Source organism: Pseudoliparis swirei, chromosome 13 (assembly GCF_029220125.1).
Source record: "Pseudoliparis swirei isolate HS2019 ecotype Mariana Trench chromosome 13, NWPU_hadal_v1, whole genome shotgun sequence".
Taxonomy (NCBI): Eukaryota; Metazoa; Chordata; class Actinopteri; order Perciformes; family Liparidae; genus Pseudoliparis; species Pseudoliparis swirei.
The window spans coordinates 9,723,668-9,736,187 of record NC_079400.1 but is presented as its reverse complement, the minus strand read 5'-3'; the positions used below and the strand labels follow the sequence as shown (position 1 = coordinate 9,736,187).

The window sequence follows — 12,520 nt, the reverse complement described above, 5'->3', positions numbered from 1 at the left end:
TATTGTGTTGATTAACAGTAAAGAATGGTCAATTTGATGATCATTATTATTTGATATACATCGTTAATTTAATTAATAAAACCAGTATGAATAAATGTATCGATAAATAGGCTGCAAGCGATTAAATAAATGCACTCTGTGATTTTCATGTTGCAGCGTGAGAACCTCTCGTTTGACGTCACAGGGCCGCAGTCACTTCTCCTTTCATTTTTGGGGAAACGCTTTCAAAACCAGTGTACTGTTAACTATTTATGATAATTGTCATTAAAACATAAAATACTAACAAAAACAAAAACAACAACAACACATAAAGAATAATCGGCTTTTTACACGTGATTTCGATTCGAGAATTTAATTTAAACCGAATTAATTCTAAATAAATGCATAACATTTGTTGTTTCAAATATACAAAATACAAAACAAATTTTAAAATAACATTTGGCTTATTAAAACGAATTTTAAACCGAATCAGCGAAACGAATTTGATTAAAAAATAAAGACATCTTGTGTCTATATGTTGCTTAACAAGTCACCAGAAATATTCTAATGTTCATCGAAAAACGTTTCCTATCGGACGAATCAAGGTTAATGGTAAATAATGATCTGCGTTTATGCTTTTATTTTACGTTGTGGCATTATGGTGACATGTTTTAAAAACGTCATTTAATGCAACATTATCTTAATTGTGGCATAAATCGAACATGAGGAAGCTAATTAGAATCCGAAATATGTGACTGACATTAGACACATGCATGTTGACCACGTGAACAGCCGCAGCTTCATTCAGTTTCCCGTCTGGAAAATGAAAAGGCGAGTCGTCCTGCAGCATAAATGAGGCGCTGCAGCTCAGCTCCAACAGAACACCTGCTTCACCAGTAACTCACTCTTCACTCCTCACAAAGGGAATCAGCATCTCGTAGAAAATGCTCAGCAGGATGTTGTTGGTGTTCTTGTCTCTCAGTCTCTTCAGTTCAGCCTCCTCGCTGAGCTGCAGATGGATGGATCATAAATTCAGACAGCACAGTCATAACTCTTTGGATCTCATAGAAAGGATGGTAAGTGGACTTCTTTTGAATGTTCTTTAAAGTCACTGACTTTGTTATTTGTCTGTTGACTTCATATGTGTGTGTGTCTGTGTGTGTGTGTGTGTGTGTGTGTGTGTGTGTGTGTGTGTGTGTGTGTGTGTGTGTGTGTGTGTGTGTGTGTCTGTGTGTGTGTGTGTGTATTGCAGGCTCACAACTCCACTAACACCACTGAGGATGTAGAAGTGAACTTCCCTCATCATCTGTACAGTCAGGCGTCCAAATCCTCAGTAAGTCATCCTCACCCTTTGTAATAAACATCACAAGTTATATTTCATCTCTTTTATAACTCTCATTTCTATTCTTAGATATGAACTTTGTCATGAATCTGCTCCTGTTGTATTTGAATCGATCTTCTCCTTCCAGGCTGAGGACAAACTCAGATTCACGATTCAGATTCTGGAGGAGATGGCTGCCATGTTTGAGAAGGATCACAGCAATGCATCATGGGAGGAGATCACGGTGGACCACTTTCTCATAGTTGTGACCCAGCAGGCCGACGGCCTTCACTCCTGTGTAAGTATATCAACCTCATGTAACTTCCAATCAGGTCTCTGTTACAACGTGTGAATACATGACAGGTGAAATGTATATAATGCATAATATAACATGTATTATCCTAATGAATTTAGGTGAAGAGCCACGGCCACAAGAAGCAGAACAAGAAGCTGCGCATGTATTTCAAGAGACTCTCACACATCATGGAGCAAATGGTAAGTCTGTCCTTCTGTCAATCAATCAATATATTGATCAGTATTGGTCCCGTTTCAATAATGATGATATTCTTGTGTGTAGGGCCACAGCGCTGAATCCTGGGAGCTGATCAGGAAGGAAATGAAGACCCATCTGATGAGAGCAGACCAGCTGGCTTCATCTCTCCTCACCACCTGAAACCTATCCCTGATACCAATATGTTCATTTAGTGATTACAGTCTATTTATTTAAATGTTTGTTTATTAACTTGTTTATTATTGTATTAACTTATATATTATTTTATTAACTCATTTATTATTTTATTAACTTATTCATCAATGGGATTTTTTATTGCATTATTTATTGATAAACATATTTATTTATTTGTTCTTTTGTAAAGTTATTTATTCATTCATACGTTTTATTTGTGAATTGTATTATTTTTATTTGGTTATTTATTTATTAAAGTATTTATTTAAATTAACATCTATTTCTAACTTTGTGTCTTTTTCAAATGTTTTATTTATTACATATTTATTAATGTATTCATTTATTTATGTATTTATTTATTGAGCTGTGTATGTGTCCTTGTTTATTTCATAGTCAATAAAAATTATATTTCATCCAATATATTTGGACTTTCTTTTTATTGCGTTCAATCAAACAACAAGAATTATTAATGCCTCTCACAATACTTACATTTACAAGATGGAACTGATATCTAATCATCAGACCATCATTTAAACTAAGGAGTAATATCGTGTACAAGTACAACTTTTAACTTTTAAAATCTCAGGTTTTTCAGACCTGAATCTCAAATGTCGGCATTATTCATAACTCTAATCTGACACAACAAACAAACATCAGATACTGAGATTTAATTTTAATTTTAATGTGTGTGTATATATTTAGCTATAGCCAACATGTGAGAAGTATACTCTGATCTTTAACTTAAGCAAAAGTAGCAGTACCACAGTGTAGAAATATACTCAATTATATTAAGTATAAGATTATACTTTATGAACTATTACATTAATGTGTTCATCACTTTAATGTTGCAAAAGTGGAACAAATTATCAACTTTATTTTGCCTTCTGCTGGTAATTTGTACATTTATCAATATATCTTAATCTACACATTGAAGTTATTTGTACATTATCTTTTGTATATTAGATAAAATCTGAATCTGGAATTCATCAAGTAAATATACACAAGTTCAATATTTTTGGAACAGAAAAGTGGCAGGAAATCTTCAAACAAGTACTTTAAATTTAATCATATTGTACAGTTATTATATTGAAGTTGATGGATTTACTTTAAACCACATAATATATAAATGTGTGTTGTTCAGATTAATCTGATACTATAAGTATAAATCATATCAATAACAAAAGCTTCTCAATAGCAGGTGTTTTTTTATGACGAAGTTAATGAACACAGAGGCCGACATTTGAGATTGATTAATTATTTAATATCTGGAAAAAACGAAGATTTTAAAAGGTTAAACTTGAACTTGTAGACTTTAAATGATCTGACCTGATGATTAAATATAAGGATCTTGTACCATCAGAATTATTAACAAAGAAACACGTCCTCCTGCGTGTTGTTTGATTGAATGAATGAAAAAAGAAGAACATGTATTTCCTTTGTGTTTGTGTGACAGGATTAAGAACATGAAAACAAGTTCACATATGAAATAATATTTTTTATTGATGAAAACATACAAAAAAACAAAGACACATACATGATCAATAAATACAAAACAACTCAATAATTAAATATAGAAAAATAAATAAATAAAGAATTAGATAAATAAACAATGTAAAAAATCCATGATAAATTAAATAAATACTTAATTGAAATACATAAACAAATATAAATAATGAAATTAACAAATACTTTTATGAATGAATCAATAAATCGAAAAAGAAACAAAAAATAATAATAAATACATTTGTTAATCAATAAATAATGCAATAAAAATCCCATTGATGAATAAGTTAATAAAATAATAAACAAGTTAATTACATAATAAATAAGTTAATAAACAAACATTTAAATAGACTGCATGGCAGCACTAAATGAACATATTGGTATCAGGGACAGGTTTCAGGTGGTGAGGAGAGATGAAGCCAGCTGGTCTGCTCTCATCAGATGGGTCTTCATTTCCTTCCTGATCAGCTCCCAGGATTCAGCGCTGTGGCCCTACACACAAGAATATCATCATTATTCAAACGGGACCAATGCTGATCAATATATTGATTGATTGATAGAAGGACAGACTTACCATTTGCTCCATGCTGTGTGAGAGTCTCTTGAAATACATGCGCAGCTTCTTGTTCTGCTTCTTGTGGCCGTGGCTCTTTATCTGAATTAATCAGGAAAATAAATGTGTACGGTTACATTTATTATGCTTTATTTATATTTTACCTGCATGTATTCACACGTTGTAACAGAGACCTGATTAAAAGTTACACATTGTCTCTACTTACACAGGACTGAAGGCCGTCGGCCTGCTGGGTCACAACTATGAGAAAGTGGTCCACCGTGATCTCTTCCCATGATGCATTGCTGTGATCCTCCTCAAACAGGGCAGCCATCTCCTCCAGAATCTGAATCGTGAATCTGAGTTTGTCCTCAGCCTGGAAGGAGAAGATCGATTCAAATACAACAGGAGCAGATTCATGACAAAGTTCACATGTTTACTGGGGAAAAAATAGAGATTATAAAAGAGATTACATCTAACTTGTGATGTTTATTACAAAGGTTGAGGATGACTTACTGAGGCTTTGGACGCCTGGCTGTACAGATGATGAGGGAAGTTCACTTCAGCATCCTCAGTGGTGTTAGTGGAGTTGTGAGCCTGCAACACACACACACACACACACACAGAGAGAGAGAGAGACACACACATTATGAAGTAAATAGACAAATAAAAAAGTCAGTGACTTTAAAGAACATCCCAAAGAAGTCCACTTACCATCCTTTCTATGAGATCCAAAGAGTTATGACTGTGCTGTCTGAATTTATGATCCATCCATCTGCAGCTCAGCGAGGAGGCTGAACTGAAGAGACTGAGAGACAAGAACACCAACAACATCCTGCTGAGCATTTTCTACGAGATGCTGATTCCCTTTGTCAGGAGTGAAGAGTGAGTTACTGGTGAAGCAGGTGTTCTGTTGGAGCTGAGCTGCAGCGCCTTATTTATGCTGCAGGACTCACCTTTTCATTTTCCAGACGTTCCCCTGGAAACTGAATGAAGTTGCGGCTGTTCACGCGGTCACAGCTCGACATGCATGTGTCTAATGTCAGTCACAGATTTCGGATTTTTATTAGCTAACACATTCTCACACAAGAATAAACGAAATATTACAGTAATGATATTAATCTGTCGTTAAAATGTTACAGAATACCTGAAAAATATAACAAGACAAACGCAACTCGCTGATAAAAATAGTGTAATTGTTTACCATTCGATATTCTACATTCTGTGATAATTATATGAATATTACTGCGATTTGTTTTGCAAAATAAAGACCAACAATTAATTCGCTATTAAATTAAATTCGTACAATAATAGTGACTTGAGGCAGTTTGTATTCCTCTGTGTTAGTTTGATTAAATTCCCCTTTCAGGCTGCCCGATCTCGGGGCTGATGCGTATTTAAAACAACGACAACCGTTTTTTTATTATTGTCAATACATTGTTGATTCTGTTCGGATTCCTAAGAATCAATAATCGATAGGTCCCCGGATAAGCGGATTTAAATGGATGAATGGATGTCGTCGGTAGGCCCGCGTCAGGACCCGGTTGTGTCCACTAGGGTTCATGAAACGGGAAGTTCCCATCCAGAGAAACTGAAAGCGGCTCGGTGGCTGCGGCCTGCGCTCTGACGCGCGTTCACGTGAACCCGTCCGTGACATTTCACGTTGTTTTAACAAGAACGTGGCGGCTTTGAACGTGAGAACCAGCGAAGGGGTTTCTATTTCACTATAATCACGGACATCATTATCAAACATCATGTAATCCATGAAGTGGCTGGAAAAAATAGAGACATTTGACGGTACATTTATTGAAATTCGTTGTTTGTGTTGCTGTTTTTGGCCAATGCATGCGGATATAGCGATGGTCGATCAGATCAGAATAAATCAGGCAATGATCAATACTTTTTTTGTCACTTACATTTTTTTATTCGTTTAGACATATTAATATAAAACAAATACAACAATATCAGACATAAACATAAATATATATATATATATATACACACATATATATATATACACACATATATATATACATACATACATACATATATATACACATGTGTATATATACACAGATAAAACAAGACACAATAATATGTATGTGCATGTATATATATATATATATGTATATATATCAATGAATAATATCTTATTTTATTGTCTTATTTATTCACAAAAACTGATAAGATCCGTGCAAAAACAAAGGAGGAACAGCTCTTTATATTAAAATCCATAACTTCAGGGTTAACTCACCAATAAAGTACTGCAATGGAGAAATACTGCACGTTATAAGTGTTGCAGGTTTGATTATCCTATCACATGCATTATACATTATATAATGTTTGCTTATGCTGGCAATAACACTTTTGTGACCCTTATTTTCTGAAACTCCTCGAGCACCTCGTTATACTGATTATCGTGGGAATGTCCGAGAAATCACGTGATTCATAGGCACTGCATGCCTTCTTACTGAGAACTCACCTCACATTCTCTTGTCGTGATCAGGAATATGTTTTATAACTGAGCCCAAAATCAATGTGCATGTGAACTTCTCTGATGGACGTGCATCGTCCTGCAGACGTGTTCCTTGTTGATCATGCAATAAATACTAAGAAGCTGAAAGGTTGAGTTTAGGATCTCATTATTTTAAACAGCTCATTAGAAGCTTGTAATTATGAGTTCAACAATATCCCACCACAGTACCTGAAGTATATCAGCTGCAAATTAAAGAATAAAAAGTAAAAGTTACCGATAAAAAATAAAGCCTCTGTAAAATCAAGTGTTGTTACATTTACTGTAGTGTTTCAGGAGTGTTGCATGTTAGTTTAGCAACACATTTACAGCCATATGGTAGTTTTATTAAAAACAGTGGAAAGTGATGATCATTATTCTGGTACTTTAATGTGAAAGGTGTTTAAGTTGACTGTTGTTGGTTGAGTTTGAGCTCATTTGTAAGTAATCTAGATTCTAACTTCTACTCCATATTTTAGGATGTCGTCTCTGTCTGAGGATAATAATCTATCAAACACAATATTTAGTCTGACAGGTCAGACAGTTGTTGTTCAGCTCTGAATGTGAATGCAATGATGAAACTAAAGACACTGCAGGAGATGAATGTTTTGTTATGTTTGTGAAACTCTATGATGAAAGATTAAGAGACAAATCCGATCATTGAAGAAAGTTGACTCAGCAGATATGTTTGTGTTTGCTGTGACCTTTTATTCACGTGGAATAAATAAAATAATCAAATGAAAATGAGCATGAAGACATTTATATTCTATATCTAATTTGTATTGACCACAACATGAGAAATACGAAATATTGTGTTGATTAACAGTAAAGAATGGTAAATTTGATGATCATTATTATTTGATATACATCGTTAATTTCATTAATAAAACCAGTATGAATAAATGTATAGATAAATAGGCTGCAAGCGATTAAATAAATGCACTCTGTGATTTTCATGTTGCAGCGTGAGAGCCTCTCGTTTGACGTCACAGGGCCGCAGTCACTTCTCCTTTCATTTTTGGGGAAACGCTTTCAAAACCAGTGTAAACTATTTATGATAATTGTCATTAAAACATAAAATACTAACAAAAACAAAAACAACAACAACACATAAAGAATAATCGGCTTTTTACACGTGATTTCGATTAGAGAATTTAATTTAAACCGAATTAATTCTAAATAAATGCATAACATTTGTTGTTTCAAATATACAAAATACAAAACAAATTTTAAAATAACATTTGGCTTATTAAAACGAATTTTAAACCGAATCAGCGAAACGAATTTGATTACAAAATAAAGACACCTTGTGTCTATATGTTGCTTAACAAGTCACCAGAAATATTCTAATGTTCATCGAAAAACGTTTCCTATCGGACGAATCAAGGTTGATGGTAAATAATGATCTGCGTTTATGCTTTTATTTTACGTTGTGGCATTATGGTGACATGTTTTAAAAACGTCATTTAATGCAACATTATCTTAATTGTGGCATAAATCGAACATGAGGAAGCTAATTAGAATCCGAAATATGTGACTGACATTAGACACATGCATGTTGACCACGTGAACAGCCGCAGCTTCATTCAGTTTCCCGTCTGGAAAATGAAAAGGTGAGTCGTCCTGCAGCATAAATAAGGCGCTGCAGCTCAGCTCCAACAGAACACCTGCTTCACCAGTAACTCACTCTTCACTCCTCACAAAGGGAATCAGCATCTCGTAGAAAATGCTCAGCAGGATGTTGTTGGTGTTCTTGTCTCTCAGTCTCTTCAGTTCAGCCTCCTCGCTGAGCTGCAGATGGATGGATCATAAATTCAGACAGCACAGTCATAACTCTTTGGATCTCATAGAAAGGATGGTAAGTGGACTTCTTTGGGATGTTCTTTAAAGTCACTGACTTTTTTATTTGTCTATTTACTTCATAATGTGTGTGTCTCTCGCTCTCTCTCTCTGTGTGTGTGTGTGTGTGTGTGTGTGTGTGTGTGTGTGTGTGTGTGTGTGTTGCAGGCTCACAACTCCACTAACACCACTGAGGATGCTGAAGTGAACTTCCCTCATCATCTGTACAGCCAGGCGTCCAAAGCCTCAGTAAGTCATCCTCAACCTTTGTAATAAACATCACAAGTTAGATGTAATCTCTTTTATAATCTCTATTTTTTCCCCAGTAAACATGTGAACATTGTCATGAATCTGCTCCTGTTGTATTTGAATCGATCTTCTCCTTCCAGGCTGAGGACAAACTCAGATTCACGATTCAGATTCTGGAGGAGATGGCTGCCCTGTTTGAGGAGGATCACAGCAATGCATCATGGGAGGAGATCACGGTGGACCACTTTCTCATAGTTGTGACCCAGCAGGCCGACGGCCTTCACTCCTGTGTAAGTATAGACAATGTGTAACTTTTAATCAGGTCTCTGTTACAACGTGTGAATACATGCAGGTGAAATATAAATAAAGCATAATAAATGTAACCGTACATTTATTTTCCTGATTAATTTAGATGAAGAGCCACGGCCACAAGAAGCAGAACAAGAAGCTGCGCATGTATTTCAAGAGACTCTCACACAGCATGGAGCAAATGGTAAGTCTGTCCTTCTATCAATCAATCAATATATTGATCAGCATTGGTCCCGTTTCAATAATGATGATATTCTTGTGTGTATAGGGCCATAGCGCTGAATCCTGGGAGCTGATCAGAAAGGAAATGAAGACCCATCTGATGAGAGCAGACCAGCTGGCTTCATCTCTCCTCACCACCTGAAACCTGTCCCTGATATCAATATGTTCATTTAGTGCTTACAGTCTATTTATTTAAATGTTTGTTTATTTCATGTATTTCTTTATTTATCTATATATTGCGAATTTAAGTCTTGAGTGCATTTGTTGATCTACACAATCAGCATTTGATCAATTAATATGTTAATGTTAATATGATCAACGTATTTATTTATTGAAGTTTTTCATGTATTTATTTATTCATTTTTAAAAACCTGTTAAAGACAATAAAATAACTTTCTACAGCAAATGAAAAACACTTTTATTGTTTTTATTATTTTTACATCAACAAAAGACATAATAAACTTAGAAAACGCTCTCACACGCTGTAACATTTAGATAAAATCAAACTCTTTGATAATACCTTTTTTTCATGGCTTTTTTTTAAAGTGGGGTTGTCCAGTTTGAAGCACTCATTCACCTCGCTGTCAGACAACCCTAAATCCTGTTTGTGCTCCTCGAAGTCACAAGACTCCATTTACAAAATCATTCATTTGACCTCGCAGAACGATGGAGTTAAAGGTCAACCGCTGCCTGGACCGGTTAGTTATTACTTGACTTTCAAAGGGTTAGTTCTGATTCAACCAAGTCACAAACTAACTCTCATGGAGGTAGCGGTGGACCAGCAGCTCCTGTGTTCTGCAAGGTGGAGCGACAGTGTTATTTAAAGGAGACGGTGGCTTTGAAGAGAGCAGAGACAGAGGCCTCCGTTCCACACCGCGATGTAGAGGAGGGACAATAATCCAAATATAGCACACACTTGAACTGATATTGAAAATGGGTCTGGATGCTGCCTCTGTCCAAAGCAGGACGTTGCTTTGCTCCTGTCTGTTACTCCAAATTAAAATGATAAGTACACAACCCCCCCAAAACAAATATGTGCTCTCTCCCATTAAGAGTAACAGTTTGTTTATAAATGTGCAAAAACAGCTTTTATGATGATTTTAAGCTTTCATTGACACTGGAGTGATTACTCAGAAGTGATGTGAATTGTACTAAAGGAACATTTCATGAATTTATATTCAACAGATGACATGTGTCGTGCTTCAAGGGGCTTTTTCTTGTTTTCAAATCAATAAATATGTATTTATAACTTATAACTTGTATGTTTGTTATTGTGAGGCTGCTTCACTCCCATTGGGCCTCGGCTCCCTCGGCTCCCTCGGCCTCGGCGTACACGGAGAGTTCCTCATACAGACCTCCACCACACGTCTCGATCGCCAAACACTGACCGACGGAAACAAGTCAGGTTTAAGTCAGTTAACAAGCGCTCAAGTGAGAGTCCCATGAGGCGTTCAGGGGTCCTCGTGAAAGCACAGTTCAGGCCTTTGCTTTATCCAGTGGTTCTGACGTGACTTTACAAGATGAGCAGCTGCAGCAATGTTACAGCAGAGCGGCTTAACATTTAAATATCCTCCATGTCGTTTGGAGAAAGATCTCAGATGCTTCTAACTGTTAAAGCTTTAAAAGACCAATATATATATATATATATATATATATATATATATATGATATCCTAATATTCAGTATAATATAATATATGAATACCATATATTGTAAATATATCATATAAACGTGCAGCTAATGAATATTCTCATCATAGCACATTAAACCCCTGTTTATTTGACTTTAACTTTCCAGTGAAACAGCTTTCTATCAAGCAGTTTCTCCATTACACAGAAGATTTATTTTATTAATAATTATTATTATTGTTTACATGAAGACTTGACTGCAAAGCTGTTTTACACGAAGTTTTCGATGACTATGTTTTATTATAAATACTTCAAACTACACTTCTGACTCTTTGCATTAACATTGTCCACTTCCTCTTGTTTTGGTGTTTGTACATTGATGTTAAGCCATTTTCGTATTAAAGGTACTACTTGAAAAATCCTCTATGATTTCTACAAGCACACTATACGGTAATACAAACAAAAGTTGACCCTGTACAGTCCTTACTGTGTTTATGAATGAAAAACCTGAGAGCTGAATGTTATTGTGGTTTTGAGCTCAGTGGTGCGAGGAGACATCGGCACAGCTGTGATGTAACTTCACAAGCAACAGGAAAATGATGATCTCACAGAATAAGATGCATTAGACGACCAAACAAAAGGAGTTTAAAACACCTAGCTGTCAAATGAAACATGAACATTATAACGCAGCAGTAATATTAATCAAGAAACATCATAATATGTAAAAGTGAAACACTAACAGGGAACATTTTACTGCACAATCAATACATTTGCTGATAATACTTACACATTTTTTACTTTAATTTGAATGAAGGACATTTAGTGGATTATTGCAGGTAATTAGTACTTCAGTATATAGTGACTGTAAAATGAAGGCAGACAAACCTGGTATCTTTCCGCCTAACACACATCGTTGGGCTGGATGTTGTTGAATATTTCCAAATGTTGCATTACTAGCTTGCGAAGTACAGGTTTCATGTGGTGCTGAGCTTGATTTGATTGGGCTAATCAATAATCAATGCAGGAGAGCTAACGTTCGAGGAGATATCAATTTAAAGATGTAACACTATAACTGAGGTGGATAGCGTGGTCCTGGTTTTAGTTCAGTCTCAGTTCCCACGGTTTGGTTTGTATGTGGTCGTTGCTCATTATTTATGATGATGTATTGTACATTGAATTTAAACTGCTGTGACTCATGACATGACCTCTACAGTAACAAAGCATGCCACAAATATGTTCAGGGTTTCGATCTTCTGAAATTAGATGACATGCCGGATTTCTCTGTGTGATTTAATTATAAAAATATGTCGGATTTTGGACTGCTGTTCAGACAATACATGCAATGTGAAGTCCATCCTCTTGGGGTCCGGGAACTTGTTAACGCTCAATGAATCAATCAGAAATATCAGATGGATTAATAAACAAGATCATTAGTTGCAAGGCCTATATTTTAGTTGTGACCTGGTGACATGTCGATAACATTGTGGACATCTGTGTTATTAAAAAAAGCTGAAGTTTCCACGTTATTTTGGCCCTGAATAATAATAATAATAATACATAACATTTCTATAGCGCTTTTCATAATTCTCAAAGACGCTTTACAACACATAATTTTAAAAATCCTAAAAGCTATGCATTAAAAATTACAATAAAAACAAACGATAAAAGCAAATAAGAACGTTCAGAGCACACAATCACACATTAAAAGCAGTTTTGAACA

At 35.3% G+C, this 12,520-nt stretch overlaps 3 protein-coding genes across 3 annotated transcripts; 2 read left to right on the top strand and 1 right to left on the bottom strand.

The window, feature by feature from the left end:
* The first annotated feature begins 923 nt into the window (after positions 1 to 923).
* On the top strand, positions 924 to 1,973 carry LOC130203732 (interferon a3-like). The gene is made up of 5 exons (XM_056430120.1): positions 924 to 1,055; positions 1,232 to 1,312; positions 1,449 to 1,598; positions 1,715 to 1,795; positions 1,878 to 1,973. The coding sequence occupies exons 1-5, from the start codon at positions 924 to 926 to the stop codon at positions 1,971 to 1,973; spliced, it is 540 nt and encodes a 179-aa protein (XP_056286095.1).
* Positions 1,974 to 3,884: 1,911 nt separating this feature from the next.
* Positions 3,885 to 4,887, bottom strand: LOC130203734 (interferon a3-like). Its single transcript, XM_056430121.1, has 5 exons — positions 4,756 to 4,887; positions 4,558 to 4,638; positions 4,268 to 4,417; positions 4,063 to 4,143; positions 3,885 to 3,980 (listed from the first exon to the last, which is right to left on the bottom strand). Exons 1-5 carry the CDS (start codon positions 4,885 to 4,887, stop codon positions 3,885 to 3,887), a joined length of 540 nt encoding a protein of 179 aa, XP_056286096.1.
* A 3,392-nt stretch (positions 4,888 to 8,279) lies between these two features.
* On the top strand, positions 8,280 to 9,314 carry LOC130203744 (interferon a3-like). The gene is made up of 5 exons (XM_056430139.1): positions 8,280 to 8,411; positions 8,561 to 8,641; positions 8,782 to 8,931; positions 9,054 to 9,134; positions 9,219 to 9,314. Exons 1-5 carry the CDS (start codon positions 8,280 to 8,282, stop codon positions 9,312 to 9,314), a joined length of 540 nt encoding a protein of 179 aa, XP_056286114.1.
* The last annotated feature ends 3,206 nt before the right edge of the window (positions 9,315 to 12,520 follow it).

What these genes read in the sequence shown, in the direction of transcription:
- LOC130203732 (XM_056430120.1), top strand. Translation starts at nt 924, where the DNA reads ATGCTCAGCAGGATGTTGTTGGTGTTCTTGTCTCTCAGTCTCTTCAGT. An exon ending in GTCAGGCGTCCAAATCCTCA is followed by an intron (nt 1,313 to 1,448) that starts GTAAGTCATCCT and finishes TTCTCCTTCCAG; the next exon opens with GCTGAGGACAAACTCAGATT. An exon ending in CCGACGGCCTTCACTCCTGT is followed by an intron (nt 1,599 to 1,714) that starts GTAAGTATATCA and finishes TAATGAATTTAG; the next exon opens with GTGAAGAGCCACGGCCACAA.
- LOC130203734 (XM_056430121.1), bottom strand. Translation starts at nt 4,887, where the DNA reads ATGCTCAGCAGGATGTTGTTGGTGTTCTTGTCTCTCAGTCTCTTCAGT. An exon ending in GCCAGGCGTCCAAAGCCTCA is followed by an intron (nt 4,418 to 4,557) that starts GTAAGTCATCCT and finishes TTCTCCTTCCAG; the next exon opens with GCTGAGGACAAACTCAGATT. An exon ending in CCGACGGCCTTCAGTCCTGT is followed by an intron (nt 4,144 to 4,267) that starts GTAAGTAGAGAC and finishes TGATTAATTCAG; the next exon opens with ATAAAGAGCCACGGCCACAA.
- LOC130203744 (XM_056430139.1), top strand. Translation starts at nt 8,280, where the DNA reads ATGCTCAGCAGGATGTTGTTGGTGTTCTTGTCTCTCAGTCTCTTCAGT. An exon ending in TGGATCTCATAGAAAGGATG is followed by an intron (nt 8,412 to 8,560) that starts GTAAGTGGACTT and finishes TGTGTGTTGCAG; the next exon opens with GCTCACAACTCCACTAACAC. An exon ending in GCCAGGCGTCCAAAGCCTCA is followed by an intron (nt 8,642 to 8,781) that starts GTAAGTCATCCT and finishes TTCTCCTTCCAG; the next exon opens with GCTGAGGACAAACTCAGATT.